The 27,809-nt window shown below is 49.1% G+C and overlaps 1 protein-coding gene across 1 annotated transcript in view; it reads left to right on the plus strand.

Moving 5' to 3' along the window:
* The first annotated feature begins 339 nt into the window (after positions 1–339).
* The window catches only part of LOC133249824 (epididymis-specific alpha-mannosidase-like), a 45,416-nt gene continuing 17,946 nt past the window's right edge, over positions 340–27,809 (plus strand). Inside the window, exons 1-8 of the mRNA XM_061420769.1 lie at positions 340–499; positions 3,077–3,223; positions 6,121–6,226; positions 12,045–12,217; positions 14,112–14,200; positions 14,775–14,952; positions 23,182–23,380; positions 25,982–26,169. Coding sequence (XP_061276753.1) covers positions 377–499; positions 3,077–3,223; positions 6,121–6,226; positions 12,045–12,217; positions 14,112–14,200; positions 14,775–14,952; positions 23,182–23,380; positions 25,982–26,169 — 1,203 coding nt within the window. The 5' untranslated portion in view covers positions 340–376. The remainder of the gene's footprint in view (positions 500–3,076; positions 3,224–6,120; positions 6,227–12,044; positions 12,218–14,111; positions 14,201–14,774; positions 14,953–23,181; positions 23,381–25,981; positions 26,170–27,809) is intronic.

Here is a 27,809-nt window from a genome sequence, read left to right on the forward strand (position 1 = left end):
CTGGTGGTGGCCCTTACTCAGTGTTGAGTTTTGCAGGACAGAGGGCTTGGGGTAGGGAGGGGCTGGGATGCCTCGTGGGAAAGGCTGCCAGTGGTCCAAGGCAGAAGGTTACACATTGGAGTGACAGGAACTATGGCCAGAAAGAGGGAATCTGAAAGGGAGGTGGCATCTGGAATCTGGCTTAAAGTTGGAAAGGGAGGGACAGGAAATTGGAGGTGGGGTGGAGTGCTGAAAGGCAGTCAGCCAGTGCCAGCCACATCACCTGGGCCCCTGCCTCCCATTCCTCCCCGATCCCTCCCCCAAGGGGCGGAGAGCTGAGGCTAAACCAGAGGTCTTTGAAACTGCCAGACCCAGCCCCAGTCCGCAGGCCTCTAGAATGGGGTCAGTGCTCACGCAGCTGCTGTTACTGTGGCTTCTGGGAACCCAGCCTGAGGCCACGATCAGGGTCTTCGTGGTACCCCACAGTCACCTGGATGTGGGCTGGCTGCATACCGTCCAGGTAGGTGCCTGGTGGCACTCCCCTTGCCACCTCTGAAGCTGTAGCTTCCTTCTCCATTCAGGATCCTGTGCTGGGTTTGCAGCCTGGGGTCGACTTAGAGTATCTGGAATCAGCTTGGATTCAAGTCCTGACCTGCTACAGACTGGCTGAGTAGCAGACTTTGCACTGGTCACTTCCTGTCTCTGAACCTCACTTTCCTGATGTGTGCTGCTGCTGCTGCTGCTAAGTTGCTTCAGTTGTGTCCGACTCTGTGCGAGCCCATAGACGGCAGCCCACCAGGCTCCCCCGTCCCTGGGATTCTCCAGGCAAGAGCACTGGAGTGGGTTGCCATTTCCTTCTCCAATGCATGAAAGTGAAAAGTGAAAGTGAAGTCGCTCAGTTGTGTTCGACTCTTAGCGACCCCATGGACTGCAGCCTACCAGGCTCCTCCATCCATGGGGTTTTCCAGGCAAGAGTACTGAAGCGGGGGTTGCAAAGGTTAGATGGAGTGTGCACAGCCATGTGTCAGGCCACGGTCACGTTCCTCGTCCAGGGGACCCTCTCTGTGCCCTGATGTCCACTTCTGATGGGAGGTAGGGGGTCTTCACACTGGCTGTTCCCCCTGCCCCAAAGGCTTTCCTCCCAGAGGCCTGCAAGACCCAGTCTCTCTCCTCCTCCTAGTTGTTCCTTAAAAGTACTTTCTTGGTGAGGTCTTCCTGACGTCCCTCTCTATTCCCCTATTCCATTTCCCCAGTCCTTCCGTTGAGAACATTGAGAGCATTTTCTAGCCCCAATATATAAGCACTCTCTTGCCTGGGAGGTCACATCAGTAAACCGAATCTTGGGTAGCTTTCTTGTCCCTATAAATGTTCCAGAAAGTCTGTGGAGCAGTGAAATCCCAGTGGCCAAGTTAATCTCAAGAGTGAATCTTATTTCCCTGTACGTTTTGTCCAACAAGACGGAGTATGTGGCCCCAGCTAGGTTTTTCAGCTTTCCTCTTCCTTTTCCTTCCTTCCCCTTAGAGAATGTTCTTTATCTTTTAAAACCTTTCTGCCACACACTCCATTCTGAATTCTGCTCAAGGAGACTGCTCAGGGAAGTATTAAATAAAGTAGGTGTGTTTCGCCTGTATTGTCTCCATTAATCAGTTTTTAAACACTTCCCTTTAGTACATTTTACTTACTGGCTTATTGAATGTCTGTTTTCCCCACAAGAGGCTCAGTTCCGTGGGGAAGAGGCTTCATCCACTGAATATGGCTATGGATGTATCCTCAAGCTGCCTCATGGATGGGATAGACACTCCATGAAAATTTGTTGAAGGAATGAATGAACGAGGGCAGAAAAAAAAAAAGATAAAAAGACTCTGATTTCTTTAGGTTTCTGGGGCAAGTGGTTGGGTATTATTACCTACCTCCTTGGGCTTTCCAGGCGGTGCTAGTGGTAAAGAACCCGCCTGCCAATTCAGGAGACATAAGAGACATAGGTTCCATCCCTGGGTCAGGAAGATGACCTGGAGGAGGGCCTGGCAACCCACTCCAGTATTCTTGCCTAGAGAATCCCATGCACAGAGGAGTCTGGTGGGCTACAGTCCATGGAGTCACAAAGAGTCAAACACGACTGGAGTGACTTCCCATGCATGCATACACCAACCTCCTAGAGCTGTTTTTTGGAAGGAGAAAGTAAATACATGAATAAATGAACAAAATCGCTCTGTGACAGTGGATATAAGAGAGTAGCTCATTTTAAAGAGACAGGGGCAGCAAGAGCCTTGAGGCTGTGTTGAATCTGGTCCTGAGCCCATTGGGCAGCCTCTGTTGGGGGGGCACCCATAGGTGTGTGGAGTGCTGACTTGTGGGGAAGCATGATTGCCACTCCCAGTTTACAGAAGGGGAAACAGGCCTAGGGAGGATCGGGGCTGCTCAAGGTCACCAGAAATAGCCGCATGCCTGCTGACTCCCTGCCCGGTACTCTCTGCATTCCTTTACCAGCATCTCCAGGCTGCACAGTGAGCCAGGCTGACCTAGATGGGAAGCAGGCGTGGCTCCATCCTGGGGCCTCCCTGCCTGGGGGGAGGCAGGTAGATCCACAGGGACAACCCGGGGGTCAGCTCCTCTCAGCTCCATCTCTCAGCACCCACACTCCTCATTCCAGCCCAAGGAAGCCCTTCCGAGTCCCTGGACCTCTCCCCTGGGGCCCCTGGGTTTGACTGGTCTATCCCACCATGGCAGCCCCAGGGCCACCTAGCATGTCCTTCTGGGAGGCTGTCCCTGACCCTGGGCCTGGCCAGCACGTCCCTCTGTCACAGTGCCATGATCTGTTTCCACACGTGTCTCCCCAGGAGAGCACCTTCCTTCCCATCAAGGAGTGCCTGCCCATGTCCTTCCCCCAGCGTACTGTGTATTGTGCCTCTGGCACAGAGTGGGCACAGAGGCTCCCTTGCTGGAACAGCAGTGAGAGCAGAGGGCAGGGCCCTGGGCAGATGGTGTGAGTGCCAGGGGCCCTCCGACACTGTGGGTCCCTGGATTTTACTCCTTGGCCTCCGGGATTTCCGATGGAGCTGGTGTGATGGTGTCCCCATTCCCCTTCCCCCTGGTCTAGGACAGCACGCAGGCTTATGTCACCACAGTCTACACCTCGGTGGTGGAGGACCTGACCCGTAATAAGCAGCACAGGTTCATCATCGTGGACCAGGAGTTCTTCCGGCTGTGGTGGGATGGCGTCGCGTCAGCCAAGCAGAAAGTCCAGGTAATGCTGCCCTCCAGGGTGGTCCTCACCAGGGAGCTGAGAGAGGAGTGGCCTGGGGGTCCCAGTGATGACCCTCCAGGAAGCTCCTGGGACAGTGCTCTCTGTGGCCGGGGCTGTGCTGTGTAAACCAGGAGGCCCTAAACTCTCTGGGGCTGCTCTCAGAGTTTAGATGAGAGTTGTGGTCAGCCCCATGCCCCGGAGATAGGTTTGTGTTTAATCCCGCCTTTCTGGCTACTCATTGCAGCTGTGGCAACCCCGCTGGCACTCAGCTGGCATGAACGGGGTCACCTCTGACACTGGGCACTCCAGGGGGGCCTGTGTCCACACTCTCTTCCTTTATTTACATATCTGTGTGGCCCCCATGGGGATGGGAGCTGATCACCCAGCCAGGGGGTGCCACAGTCCCTGTGGTTTCAAGGCTGGAGGCAGATTGGCTTCACTCATCACAGGGAGTGAGAAGCCCCGCTCCATGGAGGGCAGCCTGGGACCAGGGCCTGCTCCCCCACCTCCCTGGGTGATCACAGGTGGCCAGTGGCCTCTGTCAGCCGCATCTACAGTGGGAGTGACCTCCCTCCTCAGAGAGGCTGTACTCAAAGTACCTGCATGATGGAAGCACCTGGGATGCCTCTTTGGTGCTTGCTTGGTGCCCCCAGGCTTCACCTTTCTGCAGAACAGTCAATGATGGTGAGACCCAGAGGCCCAGAGTCTTGCTCAAGGTAGCAAAGCTCAGATGGTGAAAGAGGGTGTCCACCAGTTTGCCCCGCCACCCTGAGAGGGATGGGAACCTGCAGCCTGTGGAGCTGAGAGGCCAGTACACAGGCTCTCCCATGTGCCAGGTACTTGCCAGGATTTTGTACACATTATTGCATTGACTCCTTCCAACAGCCAGTATGGTTGGAATACTAACCATGCTGTACAGAGCTGGTCCAGGTTCAGAGAAGGCAGGCAACGGGCTCATGGTCACACAGCTTACACCAGCCAGGTGGGATTCTGGGTCAGGTATCCTGACTCGAAGCATAACTCTTTAGGGTCTCCAGTGGGCAGTCCTCACTCCTTTTCATGGATACCCCCAAATCAATTGTCTGTCTCTTACCCCCGGTTGAACACGTGGTCTGGCTATGACCTGGGCAGGCAACTCCACGGTGTAGCCCTGGAAGCCAGTGTTTTTCCCTTCTTTGTTTTGGCTGAATCCCCACTGGGTGGGCAGTGACTGGTGGGCAATAGGTGCTGTCGACTAAAAAAGACAGTCACGACCTGAAAGTAGAGAGTTACTTTATTTAGTGGGAATGTTTAGAACTCTGAGCCCAGGAAACAGCATCTCAGTAGCTCTGAGAAAACTGCTGTAAGGAGGAAGGGGAGAAGTCAGGTTACATACAACTTTGCAGTAAAGAAAGCAGGCAGTCTGAACATCAAAGGTCAGGTATCAAGTTAAGGAATTTAGCGTTCTTTGTAGGGGAAGATGCAAGCCTCTGGGTCGTTGAATTCATTCCTTTCACATGCTCCTCAGCTATCTGGGGCCAAGCCAGTTTCCCTGCTCACCTTGCTTTTTGCGTTCCCCCAGCTCCTCAGCAGTCACCTTGGAGGGGGGACAGCGGCTTTGGATCGCAGTTTTGGGAGCTCTCATTCATATTTGAAGGCCAGAAATCGCTGATGGCTGTGGCATTTCTTATTGATTAATGTGGAAGGAGACATTTGCATTTCACAGTGCTCATTTAAAACAGTAACAGCAGGTGTTATTCAAAATTCCTCGAGTGAATGCACTACTAATACTGCACCTTCAGCAATCACAGTACAGTCTATAAACAGCGTGGTGGCCTCACTGCCACAGTCTTTGGCCTTATTTATATTTCCATTCCTCCCTTAATTTAGGTATTTTAAATTAATTGGAGACATCACGATGTCTCCAATCGTGACAAATGCAATTTGAAGGACATTATACAAAATATTCCAGATGGTACAGTGGTAAAGAATCCACTTGCAGGAGAAGCAAGACCCATGGGTTCGATCCTTGGGTCAAGAAGATCCCCTGGATTGGAAATGGCAACGCACTCCAATATTCTTGCCTGGAAAATTGCATGAAAAGAGGAGCCTGGCTGGCTACAGACCTTGGGATCGCAAAGAGCAAGATATGACTGAGCACACACACACACACACACACATACAAAATAGCTAGCTGATAATCTTCAAAATTATTAATCCCATGAAAGAAAAAGCAAGGTTCAGGAAGCATTGTGAACTGAAGGATAATAAAGAGAAATGACATTAAAAGCAATTCATGATCCTAGATTGACTCTTACACCAAAGAAAGGACATCAGTGGAACAAATGGCAAAATTTGAGTAAAGTCTATGAATTTGATAGCAGCATTATTAATGGTAAATTTCCTGATATGGATAATTATATGAAAAGTGAAAGTGTTAGTCATTCAGTCGAGTCCAACTCTTTGTGACCCCATGGACTGTAGCCCGCCAGGTTCCTCTGTCCATGGAATTCTCCAGGCAAGAATACTGGAGAGGGTTGCCATTCCCTTCTCCAGGGGGTCTTCCCAACCCAGGGATCATACCTGCATCTCTTGAGTCTCCTGCATTGGCAGGGGGATTCTTTTACCACTGGGAAGCCCAAGTTTCCAGAAGACTGACATGATTTCAAAAGCAAAATATTAAACACATGTGCTTATATATATACATTTGATGAAGCAGCAGCCATGGGCCAGGTGCTGGTCTAGGCACTGGACACAGTGCTGACCAGGACCGACAGGGTCCTGCTTTTGCAGAATACATGAAGGTAAGGAGTTTGAAGGAAGGACCATGATATGCTACAGGCATGTCCCCAACAAACACAACCAGGCACAGCTCGGGGGCTGTAACGTGGCTTTTTCTCTCTGCCCACAATGCCAAGGTCCGCCAGCTTGTGGACCAAGGACGCCTGGAGTTTGTCCTCGGAGGCCAGGTCATGCACGATGAGGCCGTGACCCACGTCGATGACCAGATCCTCCAGCTCACGGGTTTGATTACCCCTCCCCAGGCCTGGGGTCCCTTGGGTCTCCTGCTAGGCTGGGGCTGGGTGTTGGGCTTCATCTTCCCCTCTAAACAGGAGACTGTGACCAGTAAGCACTGTGACTGCTGGTGCTGTGTCCGTGCTCATGCCCTTGAGTGCAGGTGCTAAGAGTGTGAGTTTATACCAGACGGGCTGACTGGCTGTATTCCGACTCTGCGAGTTACCACCTGTGATCCAGAGCAAGTGATGTAACCTCTTGAAGCCTCAGTTTCCTTCTCCATGAATGAGTCTGATAAGGAAGTAAAACCTCCCTTAAAGGGTTGGTATCAAAATTAAATTGGGATAATTCAAATAGGGCACATTGAGTACAATGTGTGGGTCCCTAGTAAATGCTAGGTAAAGATTAGATCCCATCTCTGTCATCACTCCACCCACACCTACTCCACCAATACCACCTCCAAAATCAATGCCTCCAACTCCAACAGCAACACCATTACCACCACCATCACCTCCAACACCACCACTTCAGCCATCACCAGCACAACTCTAAATACCACGACCTTGTCCATCCCAAAGCTCCTCCATCCCACATCTCCAGCACTACCTCCTCAGCCATCACCTCCACCACCATCACTAAAAATAACACCACCTCCTCCATAATCTCAACCATTATACCCTCACCATCACACCACCACCACTGTTACTATAGCCTAAACAGTATCAACCACTCCACTATCACCATCAGCACCACCAACACCATTTCACCACCCCTTCCACCCCCATCGTCATCACCACCTTCAACACCACAACCACCATCTCCACAACCACCGCGGTCGCAACCCCCACCATGAACACCAAGACCTCCAGCACCACCACCGCTATCAACACCCCTACTACCATGAATAACAGCAACAATAACAGCAGTCACCTCCACTGACACTGTCCACCACGAACAGTTGCACTGGGACACAGTCCTCTCCCACTTCCCAATGCCGTTCACGAGCAACACTTCACCCAGCCCTACAGGCAGGCATCAGGATTTTCAGTCTCGTTTTGCAAAAGAGACACTGATGACAAAAAGGGCAAAATTCAGTGGACCAGCTAAGGTTTCCTCCAGGGCATGGCTGAAGCTCTAGCTCCACCATCACTCCACGAAAGAGGAACCCCAGTTACCCCCTGTGACAAACATCGAAATAGCACTGGATATTGTCTAAAGACCCGCTTAGCACTATCTTCCCTTTTCCCGCTTTAATCTGGGGTCCCTCCCTCATCTGAGCTTCTACTCTCCTGCTTCTAGACCTCATTCAACCTCAAGATTTGCCACTTCCATCCCGAAGGTGGTCCTGCCAACAGAACCCTTCCTTCTCAGACCCTCACATCCCTTTCTTTTTTTTTTTTAATTTATTTTTAGTTGAAGGATAATTGCTTTACCATATTGTGTTGGTTTCTGCCGCACATCAGCATGAATCAGCCACAGGCATGCATACGTCCCCTCCCTCTGAACCTCCCTCTCATACAGCAGATTCCCACTGGCTGTCTATTCTGCATATGGTACTGTGTGTTTGCATGCTACTGTCTTTACGTTTGACCATGATGCCAGCCACAGAGTCCTCCTGCGTGCCAAGAGCTGCCTCTGTGCCCCCGTGCATGCTCACACCCTAGGAGGAGGGCTGTCAACACCCCCCCCCCGCCCCCGTGCCTGTGAAGGTGCCGAAGCCGAGAGACTAAGCCTCCCCCACCAGGCAGGTCTGCAGGGCCAGTGCTGAACCTGGTTCTCTGACTCCAAAGTCCGTGACTGTCTCATTTCTCCTGTTAAAGGTCTTTCGGTTTGAAGCCGTAGCAAGGTAAGTGGGAATGGGGTGGCGACCCTTTAGCTGTCCTCATACAGACTCGCCAGTCTCCTTAGTGCAGCCTCGGGTCTCATCCCCTGGCCTCCTTCCCATCTGTCTCCTTCCTGCTGCCCTGCCCTGCTCCAATGACATGTCTCCTGTGCTTTCAATCACGAGGTTTCCTATTCTTTCCGCTTGAACAGCTCACCTTGGACTCAGCTGAGGGGTCTCATGGTCCAGGTGCCTCCACTGGGCCCCAGTACCTTATCACCTCCCCCTCTTGCTCCTGGAACTATAGGTGGTCTCTGGCAGTGCCCACCATCTGATTCTCCTCCGGGTCCCCAGGACTCAGCACAGGGTCTGGTCTGACAATGGTGGGAGCACAGAGGGAGGGAGTGGGTGCTGACCCACTCTCCTTGGGGGTGACCACACGGGGACAGCCCTCACCTGTGGTCTCAGCCCACCACACCCACCATGCTGAACTCCCCAGAGCTGATCCTGCAGGCCTGCACTCCAGCATGGCATCCAGCATCTTAGCAAGTGTGGGTTCTCATCACTGGTGTGGGAAGGAACGTGGAACCCTGTGTGGCTCCTCCCCAGGGGACTCTGTGAGGCTCTATAATATTCTGAAGACCAGCCAAGCTCCTAGGACTCCTAGAGGATGGACACCGATTTCCTCCCACAATAACCTCCTGGTTCTAAGAACAAGATGTACACCCACTGACTTCAGTCTCCAGGGCAGTTCAGGAGACGGAGAGTCTTTTTTTTTTTTTTATTTTAATTGGAGGCTAATTACTTTACAATATTGTAGTGGTTTTTGCCATACATTCACATGAATCAGCCATGGGTGTACATGTGTTTCCCATCCTGAACCCCCCTCCCACCTCCCTCCTCATCCCATCCCTCAGGGTCATCCCAGTGCACTGGCCCTGAGCGCCCTGTCTCATGCATCAAACCTGGACTGGCGATCTATTTCACACATGATAATATGCATGTTTCAATGCTATTCTCTCAAATTATCCCACCCTCGCCATCTCCCACAAAGTTCAAAAATCTGTTCCTTACATCTGTCTCTTCTGCTATCTCGCATATAGAGTCATTGTTATCATCTTTCTGAATTCTATATATATGCATTAATATACTGTACTGGTGTTTTTCTTTCTGACTTACTTCACTCTGTATAATAGGCTCCAGTTTCATCCACCTCATTAGAACTGATTCAAATGCATTCTTTTTAACAGCTGAGTAATATTCCATTGTGTATATGTACCACAGCTTTCTTATCCATTCATCTGCTGATGGACATCTAGGTTGCTTCCATGTCCTGGCTATTGTAAACAGTGCTGTGATGAACATTGGGGTACACATGTCTCTTTCAATTCTGGTTTCCTTGGTGTGCATGCCCAGCAGTGGGATTTCTGGGTCGTATGCAGTTCTATTTCCAGTTTTTTAAGGAATCTCCACACTGTTCTCCACAGTGGTTGTACTAGTTTGCATTCCCACCAACAGTGTAAGAGGGTTCCCTTTTCTGCACCCCCTCTCCAGCATTTATTGTTAGTAGACTTTTTGATAGCAGCCATTCTGACCAGTGTGAGATGGCACCTCATCATGGTTTTGAGGGAGTCTTAATCTAATATGCTTAGCACTCTCCTGAGAAGGAGGGAAGCAGGTTTCTCCAGCTGAGGTGGCGGACACCTTTCCTATGTCCCCTTATCCTTTCTGTCACCTCAGTCCCTGAACTCTGGCTCTGCCTGCCACATACTGTCCAGGTAGGTCTTGACCTGGTCATTGTGCTGATTAGGACGCATGTTCAGCTGCATAAGGGTGACTGAGTGGCTGTGGCTCAAACAAGATGGAAGGTTACTTCTCTGCGGGGGAGAAGTTTATGATTGCAGGCTCTTTCGGGCCACTAGGGGGCGCTGCGTCACAGAGAAATCCAGGCATCCAAGTTATTTGCGTCTTTTGCTCTGAATCCCCTAGCGTGTCTCTGCTCTCCTTGCCTGGCTGCAGGTGGCTCACCTCACTGAAGTGCCATCCTCTCAGGGAAGGGGGAAAGGGGATGGCGGCGGGCTGCAACCTTGTGAAGGTGACCCAGAATTTACCCTCATCACTTCTGCTCATATCCATTGTTCAGAACCTAGTCACATGGTCTATCTTCCATGGGAAGCTGAGAAATGCAGTCTCCAGCTAGAATTCTATTGTCCTTCCCTCAGCAGGATTATGTGATTCTGTTACTAAACGGCAGAGAGAAAAATAAATCTTGGGTGATTATTAGCTGTTTCATTCAATATTCACTTGTTCATCAGAATCTCAGGAATGTTTTTTTCCTGGAGTCTAGAAAACCTGTATTAACAATGACTTGAGTGTTTAAGATATTTACTATTTACTATCAAAGAAGCGGTCAGGAGGAGGTTTAGAACTGATTCTGCAGCCCATTGATGTTTCTTATATTTTCACATCCTCTCCCACATAATCTGGAGAAGGAAACGGCAACTCACTCCAGTGTTCTGGCCTGGAGAATTCCATGGACTGTCTATGGGGTCGCAAAGAGTCGGACACGACTGAGTGACTCTCACTTCACTTCCCACATAATCAGAGAATGCTGCTGCTTCTCCAGTCATCATAAAGCCATATTTGCACATTCAAGGAATAAAAGGAGTACAAGGGAGGCTTACCTCCTCTTTTTTTTTTATTAAAAAGGTAGAAATTCTTGTCCTGAAACCCAAGCAGGTGAAACCCATACATCTTTTTTGATATGACCAGTCTGTGCCCACTTCTCCATTCCACAGTCTGTGAAAACAAAAATCTGACACAACAAAATGATCTTGCCATGACTGATCAGACCAGTGAAACGCCATCCCTTGGCTTTGGGTCGGTGTCCAGTAAGCAAAGAGAGAATCCTGTGAGTGATGAATTCTGGGCCATGGAGTCTGCAGCCCTCAGGCCTGCCCTCCTCAGGCTGCCCCTCTGGGGAGAGGGTATGCCCTCCACAGCTTACCTTCCCCCAGTGTGATGATGCTGACCCACCCTCCCTCAACCTGGACCCTCCACCCTGCAGTCTTCCCCTTCCCCTCCAGCAGCTCCTTCTTGGTCTCCTCTGCTTCCTGCTCCCCCTCTGCTACTCCCAGTGGTCCTGAGGGCTCAGAGCCCCACCCCAAGTCCAACAGCCTAACTGACCCTCATCACCACCTCTGTGCACTAGACCACGAATCTTCCTCAGGTCCTCCCTAGCCTACCAGCAGTCACCTTCTTCCTGGATGAGCCTTGTATATGGATCAGATTACAGCTCTGTCCCATGACCCTGGAATCATCTTCAGGGCCACAGGCAATGTCCCAGCCTGGGCAACTCATCAATGAAGGGCAGTTTGACTTAACACCAGTGACTTGAGGGCTTCCCTCGTGGCTCAGATGGTAAAGAATCTTCCTGCAATGCGGGAGACCTGGATTCAATCCAGGATTCAATTCCTGGGTTGAGAAGATCCCCTGGAGAAGGGAATGGTTACCCACTCCAGTACTTTTGTCTGGAATATGCCATGGACAGAGGAGCCTGGCGGGCTACAGTCCATGGGATTGCAAAGAATTGGACTCGGCTGAGCGACTAACACACACACACACAGACACACAGACACAGACACACACACAGTGATTTGAGCTCTCTGAGTCTTCTTTTCCTCGCCGTAAAATGCAGGCTGTAACTCCCAGATGATAAATAATGTTTGGGGGAATCCTTGGTGAATGCTAATTAATGGTTTATCAAGTCTGGGAGACTTCTGCAGTCACCCTGATCTTTGGTTCACTTGTGGTGGCTCATAAATCATGAATAAAGAAGAGAATGTTTAGATGATTCTGGGATCTGACCTCTGTGTTAGTATCTATAGCAGCAAGACCCTCCTTGCCAAATAGAAGGCACTCTAGCCCTGAGAAGTCAAGGGCTCTGAGGGAGTTAGGGGGCAAGGGGCCACCACACTTTTATCCCCAAGGCTGATCTCTTTGCAGAAGGACACAGGTTTCTCTATGAAACGTTTGGGATCCGGCCGCAGTTCTCCTGGCAGGTGGACTCATTTGGCGCATCTGCCACGACTCCCACCCTGTTTGCCCTGGCGGGCTTCAATGGCCACATCATCTCCCGGATAGACTATGACCTGAAGGAGACCATGCAGCAGGACCAGGTGAGCCATGAGCTGCATGCACTGCTACCAACTCGCCTCTGCTTCTTCCCCCTCTATTCCTTCCTGAATCTCATTGCTGCTGCTAAGTCGCTTCAGTCGTGTCCGACTCTGTGCGACCCCATAGACGGCAGCACACCAGGCTCCCCCATCCCTGGGATTCTCCAGGCAAGAACACTGGAGTGGGTTGCCATTTCCTTCTCCAATGCATGAAAGTGAAAAGTGAAAGTGAAGTCGCTCAGTCGTGTCTGACTCTTAGCGACCCCATGGACTGCGGCCCACCAGGCTCCTCCGTCCATGGGATTTTCCAGGCAAGAGTACTGCCCCTGCTATTCTCCTGAGCATTTGGGATGCTGGCGGCTACACAGGCCATGGGATGTCCCAGGCCCATCTTTGCCCTGCTGTGCCCTCCGGCATGAATGGTTCTCTCCTCCTGCAGATCTAGCCCCTGGCTGAGCTGCAGGACCAGCTCGGATGCCTGCGGCCCTGAGTCCCCTTCCCCCTGCAGCTGGGCTGGTGCTGCCTTCTTTGAGTCTCCAAAGGGACTGGCACAGACCTGCACTCAGTAAACCGTGCTCGATGCAGAGAGGAGGCGGTGGGGGGTTCAGTGTATCTGGGACATAATAACTCTTCTGATGGGTGGGCAGCGAGCATGAGTGAATGTAACACTCAACAACCACCCAGACACTGCCTTTGCCATCTACAAAGTGCCAGGCCTGGTGGGAGCCACCGCCCTCTGGGTTTCCTTTAATCCTCACAGCAGCCTATGATGCAGTTTCTCATTTACTGAGGCTGAATTAAGAAGGTACTAGAAACTGGGGGCTCCCAACAACAGAAAATGTTCACAGGTCTGGAGGCCAGAACTCCAAGACCAACCCTGGACAGGGCCATGCGTCTTCTGACGACGTCAAGGAAGGGTCAGCTCCAGGCTTCTCTCTGCTTCTGGGGGCCTCAGGTGTCCTTGGCCTGGAGGCAGATGACTTCTCCCTGTGTTATCTTCCACTGTGTCTGTCTGGATCCAATTTCTCCTTTTATCCCTACTTGTAATGGATAACTGTCCGCCCTCATGATAATTTTTTCTCAATAACTTCCGTAAAGGCCTTATCTCCAATTAGGTCATATGAGCTAACGGGATTAGGAATTCAGCATGTGTTTTTTGGGGGGACACTATTCAACCCAAAACAGGTAGTGTAAAATTATCCTAGATGGAGAAATTAAGGCCAAAAATGTAAGGATTCCATGCAGATCACTCCGATAATAAAGTTTTGCAGAGCAGTGGTAACGTGGAGTTATCAAAGAGGCTCTGGGCTCCCAGCGGGCTAGAGAAGTAAGATTTTTAGTGACCCCACCAAGCGCCACGCCTTACACTGCACACACTTCCTATAGCAGCTCGATTCAGGTAAGTGTGTGAGCTGGGTGTGATTCCCAGAGATTCGTGTGCAGAAACCAAATCACAGAGGCGTCAGGAACTGTATGGCTCCGAGGTAATTCTCCTGGAAGCAGGATTTTATCCCTGCTTCATAGCCCTGAGCACTTTCTAAGCATCAGAACGTGAAAATGGACCATGCCCTCAATGAGAGGTGATGAGCTCCCCGTGTGGGAGGGATTCAAGCAGATTTAGAAAGAGTATGGCTGGCAGGTTCTGACAGCATGTCCTGCCCTGAGGAGGGGTGGGATGAACGTGCAGGCAGGCACCTTCTGAAGGGCAAATTCCTCCACCCTCTGTGGCTTTAGGAGGTCAGGAGGAATCTTGAGGAGGAGGCAGCAGAGGGAGACGTTGGCCGTGAGCCACTGAGAGGAGGGGGTGCAGGCAGCCATGAGACTCAGGCGGGCTCTGGGGAGGGGAGCCGGGCATCCTGTTGCCCCTGGGCCCTCACTGTTCCCTCTGGGTTTGCAGGAGATGCAGTTCGTGTGGAGAGGATCCAGGTCCCTGCTGGCGCAGCAGGAAATGTTCACACATGTCCTGGATGAGAATGGCTACTGCTCGTGAGCTCTTGCCTTGGGCCAGACCCTGTTCCCAACCCTCTCCCTGAAGCACGTCAGCCCCCACCCTCACGGCCAGCCCTGAGGGGACTCACCGAGCACCCATCTTACAGAAAGAACAACTGAGGTCTAGACACCCACCCGAGGTCCCGCGGTAGCAGCCGTGAGGGCAGCAACATTGGGCTCAGGAGGCAGCTCCAAGGATCCAAGTCATGGGAACAGCCCTCCTGTGGGCTGTCTGGTTGGAAGACCTGGATTCAGTCCCCTTCTGCCCCTTTGAGCCTGTGAGGCTGCAGGCAGTGGGTGAACCCCTCTTTGAAGAGGGGAGATTGTCAGCGGGATGAAGGGCAGCTGGGAGAAGAGACCTGGTGGGAGGAGAGGGACTCACTACCATGCTCTGGGCGCCCTGCAGGGTGACATGCCCGAGATCCCACAGGGCTGAGATGTGGCGACTCTTGTCCACAAGGCTCTCATCTGCCCACCACTTGCCTGTCTGTCCAACTGATGGGAGACAGAGGCCTTGAGCAGGCCTGCCCTCCCAGCAGGGTGTCTCCTCTAACATTCCTCTGCTTCTCAGTAAAGGGTTTTACTGGAATGAAAAAGCTGTCTTCCCAGATCCACCCTGGGATGGAATGTACCCCAACCAGACTGTACCTGTCACCCTGAGCAATATCCAACGCTATGCTAACACCCTGTCCTACAATGTGAGGAAACGAGCCCCCTGGTTTTTGACACCACACATCCTCTGGCCCTGGGTAAGTCGGGGCCCCAGGCCCTGGTTCCCCAACTCTTCCCAAGGACTGCTGTGATAGGTCCACCCTGGACTCTGGTCCACCTCTAACCAGATCAGTCTCCATCCAGGCAGTGGGCCAGGCAGCTGTCCCAGCCCTGGCTCAGGCCTCCTTCCCTGCAGCCCCCGACCCTCGAGTCCTCACCCACTCTGCCAGCTCTTTCCCCTATGATGGATCACCCCAGACTCTCCCATCTGAAATGTAGCCCCTCACCCAGGTGGGCCTCCTACTTCTACCCAGCCGTCTCCTCCTTTTCCCTTTGCAGGGCTGGGGGCCTGAATCCTGGCTGCTTACTCAGCTGCTGTGAGACTTAGGACCCTTAAGCCTCAGTTTTCTCATCTGTAAAATAGGGATGATGACAAGACCTGCTTCGTAGGTTCAATTTGAGGTCAAGGGCCAAAAGTATGCCCAGGAGACAGTGCCCAACCCTACTTCCTCATTGTTGTCACAGCTAAACTTTATGGAGCACCTACTGAGAGAGGTGCTCAGTTGGTAAAGAATCTGCCTGCAATGCAGGAGACCGTGGTTCGATTCCTGGGTTGGGAAGATCCACTGGAGAAGGGATAGGCTACCCACTCCAGTATTCTTGGGCTTCGCTTGTGACTCAGATGGTAAAGAATCCACTTGCAATGTGGGAGACCTGGGTTGGATCCCTGGGTTGGGAAGATCCCCTGGAGAGGGGAGCAGACACCCACTCCAGTATTCTGGCCTGGAGAATTCCATGGACAGTATACTCCATGGGGTCGCAAAGAGTTGGACACGACTGAGTGACTTTCAGTTTCACTTTCACTTACTGTGCCCCAAGCACTGTTCTATGGGATACACTTGTCTTACACATTTAATCTGCCGCACTGGGCCTAGGGGGCAGGCAGCATGGTATCCCATTTGCCGATGAGGGAACTGAGAGTCAGAGAGGTTAAGAAATCTCTCTAAGGCCACAGAGCTACTTAGCAGGGCAGTTGGGAAGGTGAAATTTGTGTTCAGACTCAATCAGATAAGTCCCACAGCCTGCTTTTTAGCATTTGACTACCATTTTAAGTGCTATTTACTTTCTTTGCTATTTTTATTTAGTACATTTTTATATACGTGCATATATTAGTAAAAAACTTTTAACAAACAAAATTCTATACATTATATCAATAGGCCAATTGGTATGACAAAGTCAAAATATATAAATACATATGACTTTAGCTGCAGCTTGAAGCATAACTGAAAATATCTGCAGGAAGTAAAGAAACAGAATAATGAAATATTTACTTTCTCAACAATTCAAAATAGAATTTGAGGTTTACAAAAGGAAAATAAAAACATCTGCCTAAAATAAAGGGCTTCCCTGGGGGTGCTAATGGTTAAGAACCTGCCTGCCAATGCAGGAAATGTAAGAGACATGGGTTTGATCCCTAGGTTGGGAAGATCCCCTGGAGGAAGGCTCAGCAAACCCACTCCAGTATTCTTCCCTGGAGAATCCCATGGACAGAGGAGCCTGGTGGGCTACAGTCCATAGGGTTGCAGAGTTGGACATGAATTGACTTTGCACGCATGCACACCTAAAATAACTTGGGTCCAGATTGCAAGATTTTATATCATTGTGTGTTCTCCTATACCCAATCGATTATGAAGACTGTCAAATTGGGGTCCTATCAGATCAGATCAGTCGCTCAGTCGTGTCCAACTCTTTGCGATCCCATGAATCGCAGCACGCCAGGCCTCCCTGTCCATCACCAACTCCCGGAGTTCACCCAGACTCACGTCCATCGAGTCAGTGATGCCATCCAGCCATCTCATCCTCTGTCGTCCCCTTCTCCTCCTGCCCCCAATCCCTCCCAGCATCAGAGTCTTTTCCAATGAGTCAACTCTTCGCATGAGGTGGCCAAAGTACTGGAGTTTCAGCTTTAGCATCATTCCTTCCAAAGAAATCCCAGGGCTGATCTCCTTTAGAATGGACTGGTTGGATCTCCTTGCAGTCCAAGGGACTCTCAAGAGTCTTCTCCAACACCACAGTTCAAAAGCATCAATTCTTCGGCTCTCAGCCTTCTTCACAGTCCAACTCTCACATCCATACATGACCACAGGAAAAACCATAGCCTTGACTAGACGAACCTTTGTTGGCAAAGTAATGTCTCTGCTTTTGAATATGCTATCTAGGTTGGTAGGTTTTATAAATCTAGGCTTGCCTCAGCAACATGTTACTCCAATACTTCCTTGTGGAGATGGCTCTGAGCACCCCTGGAACAACCTTGCATGTCCAGTCATGAGCGTCTCTGCCCTCTGACCAAAGCCTTTGACTGGATCCAGGCAGGATCTCTGGGGCTGCTTGGCCCTGTCTCAGGGGTCTGTCTACCTGTGACAGGGAAGTTAAGTTGTTTATCATGTTGTCCACCCTCATCAGTTTTTGTGGTGAGCTCATAACAAAATTCAGAAGAAAGATGACACATATAGATCTCGTGAATTTATCTCTTTAGCCAGCTTGAGGGAGGGCACAGCAACCCACTCCAGTATTCTTGCTTGGAGAATCCCATGGACAGAGGAGCCTTGGGGGCTACAGTCCACAGGGTCTCAGAGAGTCAGACGCGACTGCCAGGCTCCTTTGTCCATGGAATTCTCCAGGCAGAGATATCAGAGTGGGTTGCCATTCCCTTCTCCAGGGGATCTTCCTGGCCCAGGGATAGAACCCAGGTCTCCTGTATTGCAGGCAGATTGTTTACTGTCTGAGCCCCAGGGTAGCCATCCTGAGAACCAATAAACTCTGATGGTCTCTTCACACTGGCCACTTCTAGGACTAATTTTGCCTGGGCTCACCTGTCAACGCCTAAAGAGAACTTTCTTTGCTCCTATTTCCTTGTGCCCATTAGAGTTGGACAGAGGTCTCCTCTGCAAAACTTCTTTGAGCCAGGAGCTACAAACTTTAATGTATGGAATCAGAGATGATAGATATTAGATTGAGTCTAAGATTTGAGATACACATGCAATGCATTTGAACAACTGTATGCATTGCATAATTTCATCTCAAAGTAAGACTTTGCCTCCTGTGAGCCCTGCCTCTTACATACATTCTCACTATAATTACATTTTATGTCAAACTTCAACAATGATAATTTAGAATACTGTGACTCTTAGGGGGAACTTTTTTATACTGCTGCTTTCTCTTAAGCATCTGCCTATGATGCAGGAGACCCAGGTTCGATCCCTGGGTCTGGAAGATCCCCTGGAGAAGGAAATGGCAACCCACTCCAGTACTCTTGCTTGGAAAATCCCATGGATGGAGGAGCATGGTAGACTACAGTCCATGGGGTCTCAAAGAGTCAGATACGACTGAGTGACTTCACTTTCTTTCTTTCTTTCTTTTTTCTTTTCTTACTGAGATATAATTAACATATAACATAATTTTAGTTCCAAATGATTCCACACATGTAAATATTGCAAAATGACTGCAATAGATCTAGTTAACATCTGTCACCACACGTAAGTATAAAATATTTCTTTGTAATGAGAAGGTTAATATCTACTCTTTTCGCAACTTTCAGAAAGAGAACACAGCATTATTAGCGACAGTCACCATGCTATACGCTTATCCCCATGACTCATTTATTTTGCTTCTGGAAGTCTGTACCTTTTGACCCGCATCATGCATTTCCCTCACCCTCCAGCCCTCACTCCTGGCGTTCACCAGTTTATCTCTGTACATGAGCTTATTTTTCATGTTATTTTTTAAAAATTCACATATAAATGACGTCATGTGGCATTCATCTTCCTCTCTTTGAGCTCTTTCACTTAGCACAACGCCCTCAAGTTCCAATCCATGTTGTTGGGAATGGAAGGATTTCCTTGTGTGTGTGTTTTTTTTTAATGGCTGAATAACCATTCATTCTGGATTCATCACTTGTAACAGATTTTGTCTTTAGGGTTTTTATACATATAATATCATTACATCTGCCAAAAGTTTTACTTCCTCTGTTCCAATTTGGATGCCTTTTTTCCCCTTGCCTAATTGCCATGGCAAGGATTTCCAATAATATGTTAGATAAAAGTGATAACAGTGAACATCTGTGACTTTTTCCTGATCTTAGAAGAAAGCCGTTTTATATATCATTCTGTATATATATCACATTTTCTTTATCTGTTCCTCTCTTTATGGACACTTAGAAGAGAAGTGAAGTGAAGTGAAGTGAAGTATAAGTGACTCAGTCATGTCCAACTCTTTGCAACCCCAAGAACTATTCAGTCCTTGGAATTCTCTAGGCCAGAATACTAGAGTGGGTAGCCTTTCCCTTCTCCAGGGAATCTTCCCAACCCAGGGATCAAACCTAGGTCTCCGGCATTGCAGGTGGATTCTTTACCAGCTGAGTCACAAGGGAAGCCCAAGAATACTGGAATGGGTAGCCTATCCCTTCTCCAGTGGATCTTCCCGACCCAGGAATCGAACTGGGGTCTCCTGCATTGCAGGGGATTGTTTACCAACTGAGCTATCAGGGAAGCCCTGATGGACACTTAGGTGATTTCATATCTTGGCTATTTTAAATAATGTTGCAATGAACATGGTGGTGCAGATATCTTTAGTAATTTTGTTTTCTTCGGATAAATATCCAGATGCTCTCATATGTAGCTCTACTTTAAATTTTTTGAGGAACTGCCAGTCTGTTTTCCACAGTGGCTTCACCCCACCAGCTGATCCTCCCACCAACAGTGTAAGAGGGTTCCCCTTTCTCCTCACCCTCACCAGCACTTGTTGCTTCTTCTATGTGACAGGAAACCCATTCTGACAGGTGTGAGGTGTGTCTCCTTGTGGTTTTGATTTGCATGTCCCTGACGATCAGTGATGTTGAGCATTTTTCCGTGTGTCTATTGGCCATCTGTATGTCTTTTTTGGGAAAATATCTATTCAGGTCTTTGGTTCAATTTTTAATCAGTTGTTGTTACTGAGTTGTATGAGTTCCTTATATAATTGGGGTATTAATCTTTTATCTGATATATAATTTGCAAATATTTTCCCCTGTTTGGTAGGTTGTCCTTTCATTTTCTTGAAGTTTCCTATGCTGCACAAAAACTCTTTAGTTTGATGTCATTCAACTTATTCATTATTTCTTCTGTTTCCCTTGCTTTTGGTGTCAAATACAAAAGAGAAATATCATCAAAATGAAACCCAGCAGGACCCTTCTCAGGGACAGACTCCCACACCCTCCCTGTCCCTCACTTCTTGTTTGTAGAAAAGCTTTATCTTCCTAGATCTTCCCTGAGTTCCCAGGAGCAAATTCAGTCAAAGAAAAGAGAAAATGAAGAGACAAAGGAATGCAGTAACAAAAGGAAGTAAGACTAGCTTAGGACCTGCAGATCCTCCAAGGACTACGGGCACTATCGAGAGCCATGTACTTGCGTCGTTCTGCAGACACAAAAACCCGCACTAGGTGAAGGAAGTTGACTGTGTGCTGACCACCAGTATGTAGACCTCAGGTTAACTGGAGCCAGAAATACCATAACACCACCAACCAAGAAAAAGAAATTCCATGAGCTAATAACGCATGCTACAACCCTCACATCTAATGTTGCCTTTGAAAACTCTCCTTTGAAAGCCATTTGGGAGTTTGGATTGTTTGAGCATGAGCTGCCATTCTCCTTTCTTGGTGCACTGCAAATATACTCTCTATCCATAGATACATAGGTAGATAGATATAGATATGTATGTATACATATATATATATATATGTATATATACATTGACCAAACCCAGTTATCAGTAGTTTGGCTTTGCTTAGCACGGCATGAGTGAACTGGAGTTTGGTCCAGCAACAAAGACCTCAGCAAGGAGATTACCACCTATGTTTTCTTCTAGGAGTTTCATAGTTTCAAGTTTTGTGTTCAATTCTTTAATCCGTTTTGAGTTAGTTCTTGTGCATGGTGTTAGACAGTGGTCCAGTTTCATTCTTTCACATGGCATCCAGTTTTCCCAACATCATTTATTGTAGAGACTCTCCTTTCCTCATTTTATATTCTTGGCTCTTTTGCCATAAAATAGTTGATCATATATGCCTGGGCTTATTTCTGAGCACTCTGCTCTCTTCCATTGATCTACATGTCTCTTTTCATTCCAGTACCAGACTTTTTTGATTACTGTAGCTTTGGAGTACAGTTTGAAAATAGGGCAGGTGATTTCTCCAGTTTCATCCTTCTTTCTCAAAATTTCCTTTGATGTTCAGGGTCTTATGTGGTTCCACACAAATATTAGGATAGTTTGTTCTGTGTCTGTGATGAACATCATTGGGATTTTCATAGGGAGTGCATTGAAACTGTGTATTACTTTGTGTAATACAGGTATTTTAACAATATAAATTCTTTCAGTTGTGAACAGAAAATATCATTCCATTTATCTGTGTCTTCTTAAATTTCAATCATCAATGTCTTATAGTTTTCAGTGTACAGATATTTCACCTACTTGGTCAAATTTATTCCTAGGTATTTTAATCAGTCTGATGCAAAGTGGAATTGTTTCCTTGTTTCTTTCTGAGAGTCTGTTATTAGCGCACAGAAACACTAATAGGCAAGTGATTTTTGTATATTGATTTTGTACCTTGTATCTTTACTGGATTTATTACTGGTAACAGATTTTGTCTTTAGGGTTTTTATACATATATCATTACATCTGCCAAAAGTTTTACTTCTTCTGTTCCAATTTGGATGCCTTTTTTTCCCTTGCCTAATTGCCATGGCAAGGATTTCCAATAATATGTTAGATAAAAGTGATAAGAGTGAACATCTGTGACTTTTTCCTGGTCTTAGAAGAAAGGCTTTAAAAAATGTATTTATATTAACTGGAGGATAATTCCTTTACAATATTGTGATGGTATCTGCCATATACCAACATGAATTGGCCATAGGCATACATGTGTCCCCTCCTTCCTGAATTCCCCTCCTTATTCCCTCCCACCCCATCCCTCAGGTTGTTACAGAGCACAGGCTTTGAGTTCCCTGTGTCATACATCAAACTCCCACTGGCTATCACAGAAGAAAAGCTTTTAGCTTTTCATCAATGTGCATGATGTTAGCTGTGAGCTTGTCACATATGGCCTTTTTTAAGTTGAGGCATGTTCCTTCCCTATCCACTTTGTTGAGCTTTATCATAATAGGATGTTGAATTTCGTCAAATGCTTTTTATGCGTCTCTTGAGTTGAATGTGTGATTCTTTCATTTTCTCAGTGTGGTGTGCAACATTGATTTGTGGATGTTGAACTATACTTGGATCCCTGCAATAAACCCCATGGTGTAGTGTTTTTTGCATGCATTACTGACTTTGGCTTGCTAACGCTTTTTTTTTTTTTTTTTTTTGAGGATATTTTCACCTATGTTCATCGAGAATATCAACCTGTACATTCTTTTCTGCAGGATTCTTTTTTTGTTTGTTTGTTTGCTGTTAGGGTAATGTTGGCCTCACAGAATAAGGTTGGAAACAATCCCTCCTCTTTCATTTTTTGGAAGAGTTTGAGCAGCACTGGTATTATTTTCTCTTAAATTTTTGGTAGAAATCACCAATGAAACTGACTGTTTCTGAACTTGTTTGTTGGGATGTTTTTTGACTTTGACTCAATTTTGTAACTGGTAATCAGTCTGTTCAGATTTCCTACTTATTCATGAGTCAGTCTTGGTAGATATATAGGAATTTACCAACTTAATTAAATTTTGACAACCTTTTTAAAGATGAAATTAATGGCAATAAACATGAGCAACCTATTATCATTGTTATTTATACTTAGTATGTTGTTACTATTAATGACATTAATAAGTAGTAATACTGATGGAGTCTAACAAATGTTCAGGGAGTGAAATCAGTTAGAAAGAGGAAGACTGCATGATCTCACTTATATGTGAATTCTTGAAAAAAACAAACTTATAGAAAAAAGAGGTGATTCGTGGTTTCCAGAGGTGAGGTTAAGGTGAAGAAGAGTTGGGGAAAGGTGCTGGAAAAGTACAAATATCCAGCTATATGATAAACCAGTACTAGGGGTGTACGTTATAACATGATAAAGAGAGTGGGAGAGAGAAGGAAACAGTCAGGGCATTGAGCTTGCCAGCTGACTTGGAAGGTTATTGGCCCCCATGGGGAGTAGGAGGGTGTTTTTGGGGGGTTGAAGGGGAATTCACCCTGTTAAGTTTGGGCTCTGCTCCCAGAAATGCAAGGCGCTGCTTCTGTTCCCTGGCCTGCAGGGGTGCGACAGGCAGTTCTTCAATGCCTCGGTGCAGTTTGCCAACATGGACTATCTAATGGGCTACATCAACAAGCATGTATCCCAGTTTGGTGTCCTGATGGTGTACGCCACGCTGAGCGAATACTTCCAAACTCTGCACTCTGAACATGAGCCAGTGCAGGTCCGAGACCACCGTGACTTCCTGCCGTATTCTTCAGGTATGAGCCTCTGGGGGTAGAGGTGGTGATCCAGGGAGTTAAAATGTCTCCAAACGCAGTGTCTGCTCAGCCCTGAGCTTGGAGCCTACTAGGGGGACTGGGGGAGATATGGGCGCTGCTCGCACCTACCTGACCCACCAAGGTACACAGCCTGGTCCCAGCACGTTGAACCTCTCACCAGGGTCCACACTCAGCAGGTTCCTGTCTCTATGCCCTTCACTACAGTGCTCCCTGTGGGAGTGCTCTCCTCCCACCCTCTCTTCCTGGAAAGTCCTCATTGCCTTGTAGAGTCACCTCCTCCAGGAAGCCTTCCTGACTTTAAGGCTAGATCCCTTGGCCCCTCTTTGCCCCCAGGGCCCCGGTTTTCACTGATTACCACATAGTCCTTATTGGGGAACCTCGTCTTCCTCAAGCCTGTGTCCTGGAGTCTGGGATGGTTTTGGTCTAAGGGGTGAAAGGTCTTGGCGTGAGCCTTCTGCCTGGATACATGCATACCCTGGGATCTGTCCTCTGTCAGGAAGATAAGGATGTTAGTGGTGCTTAGTGCATCAAAGGTAAAAATGAAGTGAGAAGGAGGAGAGCCCTTAGCCTAGTGCCTGACCCAAAGAGAGGGCACAGCAGATGTTGCCGTTAATAGTTTATGATAGCATCTCAGTCACGTGGGGTAAGGTCCCGCTTGTGACATGATCCGGGCAGTCCCTCCTAAGGAATCTTAGTTCAGGGCCAGCCCAGAATCAGCACCACTCTCAGGCCCAACCCCACTGTCCCCTATGCTGAGCTCCTTGCAGACTCGGCTCCCCTATCTGCAAGCCAGGAAGGACTTTTCCACACACAGCCTCCCACTGACAGCGGGTGAGGCAGAACCACCCTCCATGCCCCAGCCCAGGGCCTGATCAGGATATCAGTAGGGAATGTTTTTGGCCAAATGGTCGAATCCTCTGCAACCTTGATTGCATAAAACCCCGGAGTCTTTCAAGGAGCCTTGTCCTCCTGCTCCGTCTTTGCACAGAATGAGAAACCAAGAGGCTGAAGAAGGTATCAAGGTTGGAAAGGACCCAGGTCCCCATGAGCCAGGACATCCCAGGGACAAGAAATCAGGCCCTGCCTCCAGCCAGCTTTGCCCAGCCCCAGGTCCATGCTGGGATCACTCAGCTGGAGAGGTCCTCATTATCAATGAAGTGGGTTCCCGGAGGACCGAACCCACATGGCAGTTCAACTGTAAATACTTCTCTTCTCATTTCCTTCCCTTGCAAAGAGACACCAGGACGGGTCCCCACTGAGAGGGGTTGGTTTCAGTCTGGGCACTGCCCTGATTCCCCCAGACCTGAGTTGGTCGTACCTCTTGGGCTTTGGCCTCTCATCTAAGTGGTGAGAAGGGGAAGCTGTTTAGCTCTCAAGACACCTCCTGGGAACCTATGATTAGGGGAGGACTGGCTTCTCCTCCCCTAATGGGAAGTGGGAGGGGCTACATGGATGTGGGCGGGGCTCCAGCCGTGGATACCTCTATGTAGGCCTGGTACACTTGAGGTGGGAGGGGATACAAGGATGTATGTGGGGTTATGTTGAGGCTGGGGTAGGGGGCGAGAGGGGAGGAATTCTGTATGGAAGTGGCTGCATCGTGGTGAAAAGGACACAGATAAGTCCCGTGGGTGTGTGGAGTGGGCGTGGCTACATTGGTGATTCCTGGAGGAGGTGCCATTTAATCAGAGACTGGACATCAGAGAGGAGGCTTGGGTCCTGATTGGAGGACAGTGGGATCTTGACAGCCTTGGCGGGTTGGTGCTGAGCTTAGAGCTGAGGCTGTGGAGGGGCTGTGCCTGACCTGTCCACACTCAGCGTCCGGGAGGCCCTGTGTGGAGGACCCTTGCATCTGGCCCCACAGCTGCGATCCTTCCCCAGGCCACATGGCTACCCCTCCTGGTCTGAGCCAGGTCCTTTGAGGGAAGAACAGGGAATGGGAGCACAGCCCAGCCTGGGGAGGAGGCAGGAAGCAGAAATAATAGGGAACAGTGAGCCACCTGCTGAGACACAGCCTGTCCCCAAGGCACTCAGCCTTTGTCCTTCCCCCACCACCCTTGTCCTCTCAGTCCAGGGTCAGGACAGTAGTTCCTGGACTCTCTCATCCCTCTCATCCCTCCCTGCAGGCAGCCAGAGGGACCCCACTGAAATGCAGGCTTCTCCAGGATCCTGACACACAGGGGCTGCCAGCACTCCAGGCCCCTCCCCTCTGGGTCCTATCCTCCTGGCCCTCATCCCACTCCCTCCTCCCCTGAAGTCCTCCAAGACCTTTGCTCACAGGCTTTCCCAGGGTCCCACGCTCACTGGGCTGTCTTGTCCCCATCACAGTCCTTCAGTACCCAGGCCTCTCCAGGCTTGGCCCAGCCCAGCCTGACCTTGCCACCTGCTTAGCTCCTCAAGGGCTCCTGGGCAGTTGCTTGCCTGGTTGGAGCAGGAGCCCTGATATCACCCCCAACCCAGGTTGCCTCCCCAGGTAACCTGGTAGGAGTCTACCCTTCACTAACACCATCTTCCTCTGTCTTCCAGGATTGAGGCTTAGGGGGCTCCAGGACATCCTAGCCACTACTGGCCTTTTTCTCCTAGATATGTTTCATTCCTGGACCGGGTTCTACGCCTCCCGAAGTGGGCTCAAGGGGCTGGCGCGGCGAGCCAGTGCTCTGCTCTACGCCGGGGAGTCCATGTTCACACGCTTCATGTTGGCTCCACACCGGTTCCTGGACCGGGCCTGGGGCCTGCAGCAGCTCCAGAAGCTCCGCTGGGCGGTCTCTGAGGTAACACCACACCTCTCAGTGGCAGGAACAGGATGGGACCCTCCTGGGTGTGTGCTTCCCCCTCCCTAGGCCGCCAGATCCTCCCAGTCCCCGGTCACTACAGGTCCACTTGACAGATGAGAACACTGAGGTCACCTTGGGTCCCAGGACCTGTGCATGATGAAGCTGCATCAAGGCTAGGTCCCCAGACTTCCACCTGTGGCTTCAGTGAGCTTTAGAACCAGGTTCACTCAGAGGGTAAAGGGCAAAGTGGAGCAGTATTGGTGCCCAACCGTCCTGTGCAGGTTCAAATCTCAGTTGAGCTGTGTGGCCTCAGGCAAGTGACTTTCCCTCTCTGAGCCTGATTCTCTCCCTGGATAATCAGAAGCCCCTGTCCACCTAGACAGGTGGCAGGCAGTTGAATATGATGATACATATAAACTGCTGATCTCAGTGGCTGCCACAAAAGAAGATGTCCACAAATTTCCATCTCCACTTGTCCCCCACCATACTGATGAGAACCAAGAAGTGCTAAAACTTGTCTCCAGTCAGAAATGTGCCACACTGGCCATGACATTCATAAAGAGAACTATTGGCAAGACTAGTCATTGTGTATGTGGGAGTGGGGTGGGTGGGGAAACGGATTGACTTTCCAACCATCAGAGCGGGGACAAACGTGGCTTCACCCCATGGAGATGGAGACTCAACTCTCTTCTGTGAGGAAGAGGTAATATTGCCCCTGTAGGATGCAGATGAGTGTCAAGGTCACGTACAGAGCATGTCTGGAGCAGGTTAGAAACTTATGGGATGACTGGGCCATGGAGGTGAAGCTGGGGAGTTCAGCTCAGTTCAGTCGCTTAGTCATGTCCAACTCTTTGCGACCCCATGGACTGCAGCATGCCGGCCTCCCTGTCCATCACCAACTCCTGGAGCCTACTCAAACTTATGTCCATCAAGTAGGTGATGCCATCTAACCATCTCATCCTCTGTCACCCCCTTCTCCTCCTCCTTCAATCTTTCCCAGCATCACGGTCTCGTCTAATGAATCAGTTCTTCGCATCGGATAGCCAAAGTATTGGAGTTTCAGCTTCAGCATCAGTTATTCCAATGAATATTCAGGACTGATTTCCTTTAGGATGGGCTGGTTGGAACTCCTTGCCGTCCAAGGGACTCTCAAGAGTCTTCTCCAACACCACAGTTCAAAAGCATCAATTCTTCTGCGCTCAGCTTTCTTTATAGTCCAACTATCACATCCATACATGACTACTGGAAAAACCATAGCTTTGACTAGATGAACCTTTGTTGGCAAAGTAATGTCTCTGGTTTTTAATATGCTGTCTAGGTTGGTCATAGCTTTTCTTCTAAGGAGAAAGTGTCTTTTAATTTCATGGCTGCAATCACCATCTGCAGTGATTTTGGAGCCCCGCAAAATAAAGTCTGTCACTATTTCCCCATCTATTTGCCATGAAGTAATGGGACCGGATGCCATGATCTTAGTTTTCTAAATGTTAAGTTTTAAGCCAACGTTTTCACTCTCCTCTTTCACTTTCATCAAGAGGCTTTTTAGTTCCTCTTCTCTTTCTGCCATTGGGGTGGTGTCATCTGCATATCTGAGGTTATTGATATTTCTCCTGGCAATCTTGATTCCAGCTTGTGCTTCA

The sequence above is a fragment of the Bos javanicus genome, chromosome 6 (genome assembly GCF_032452875.1).
Source record: "Bos javanicus breed banteng chromosome 6, ARS-OSU_banteng_1.0, whole genome shotgun sequence".
NCBI lineage: Eukaryota > Metazoa > Chordata > Mammalia > Artiodactyla > Bovidae > Bos > Bos javanicus.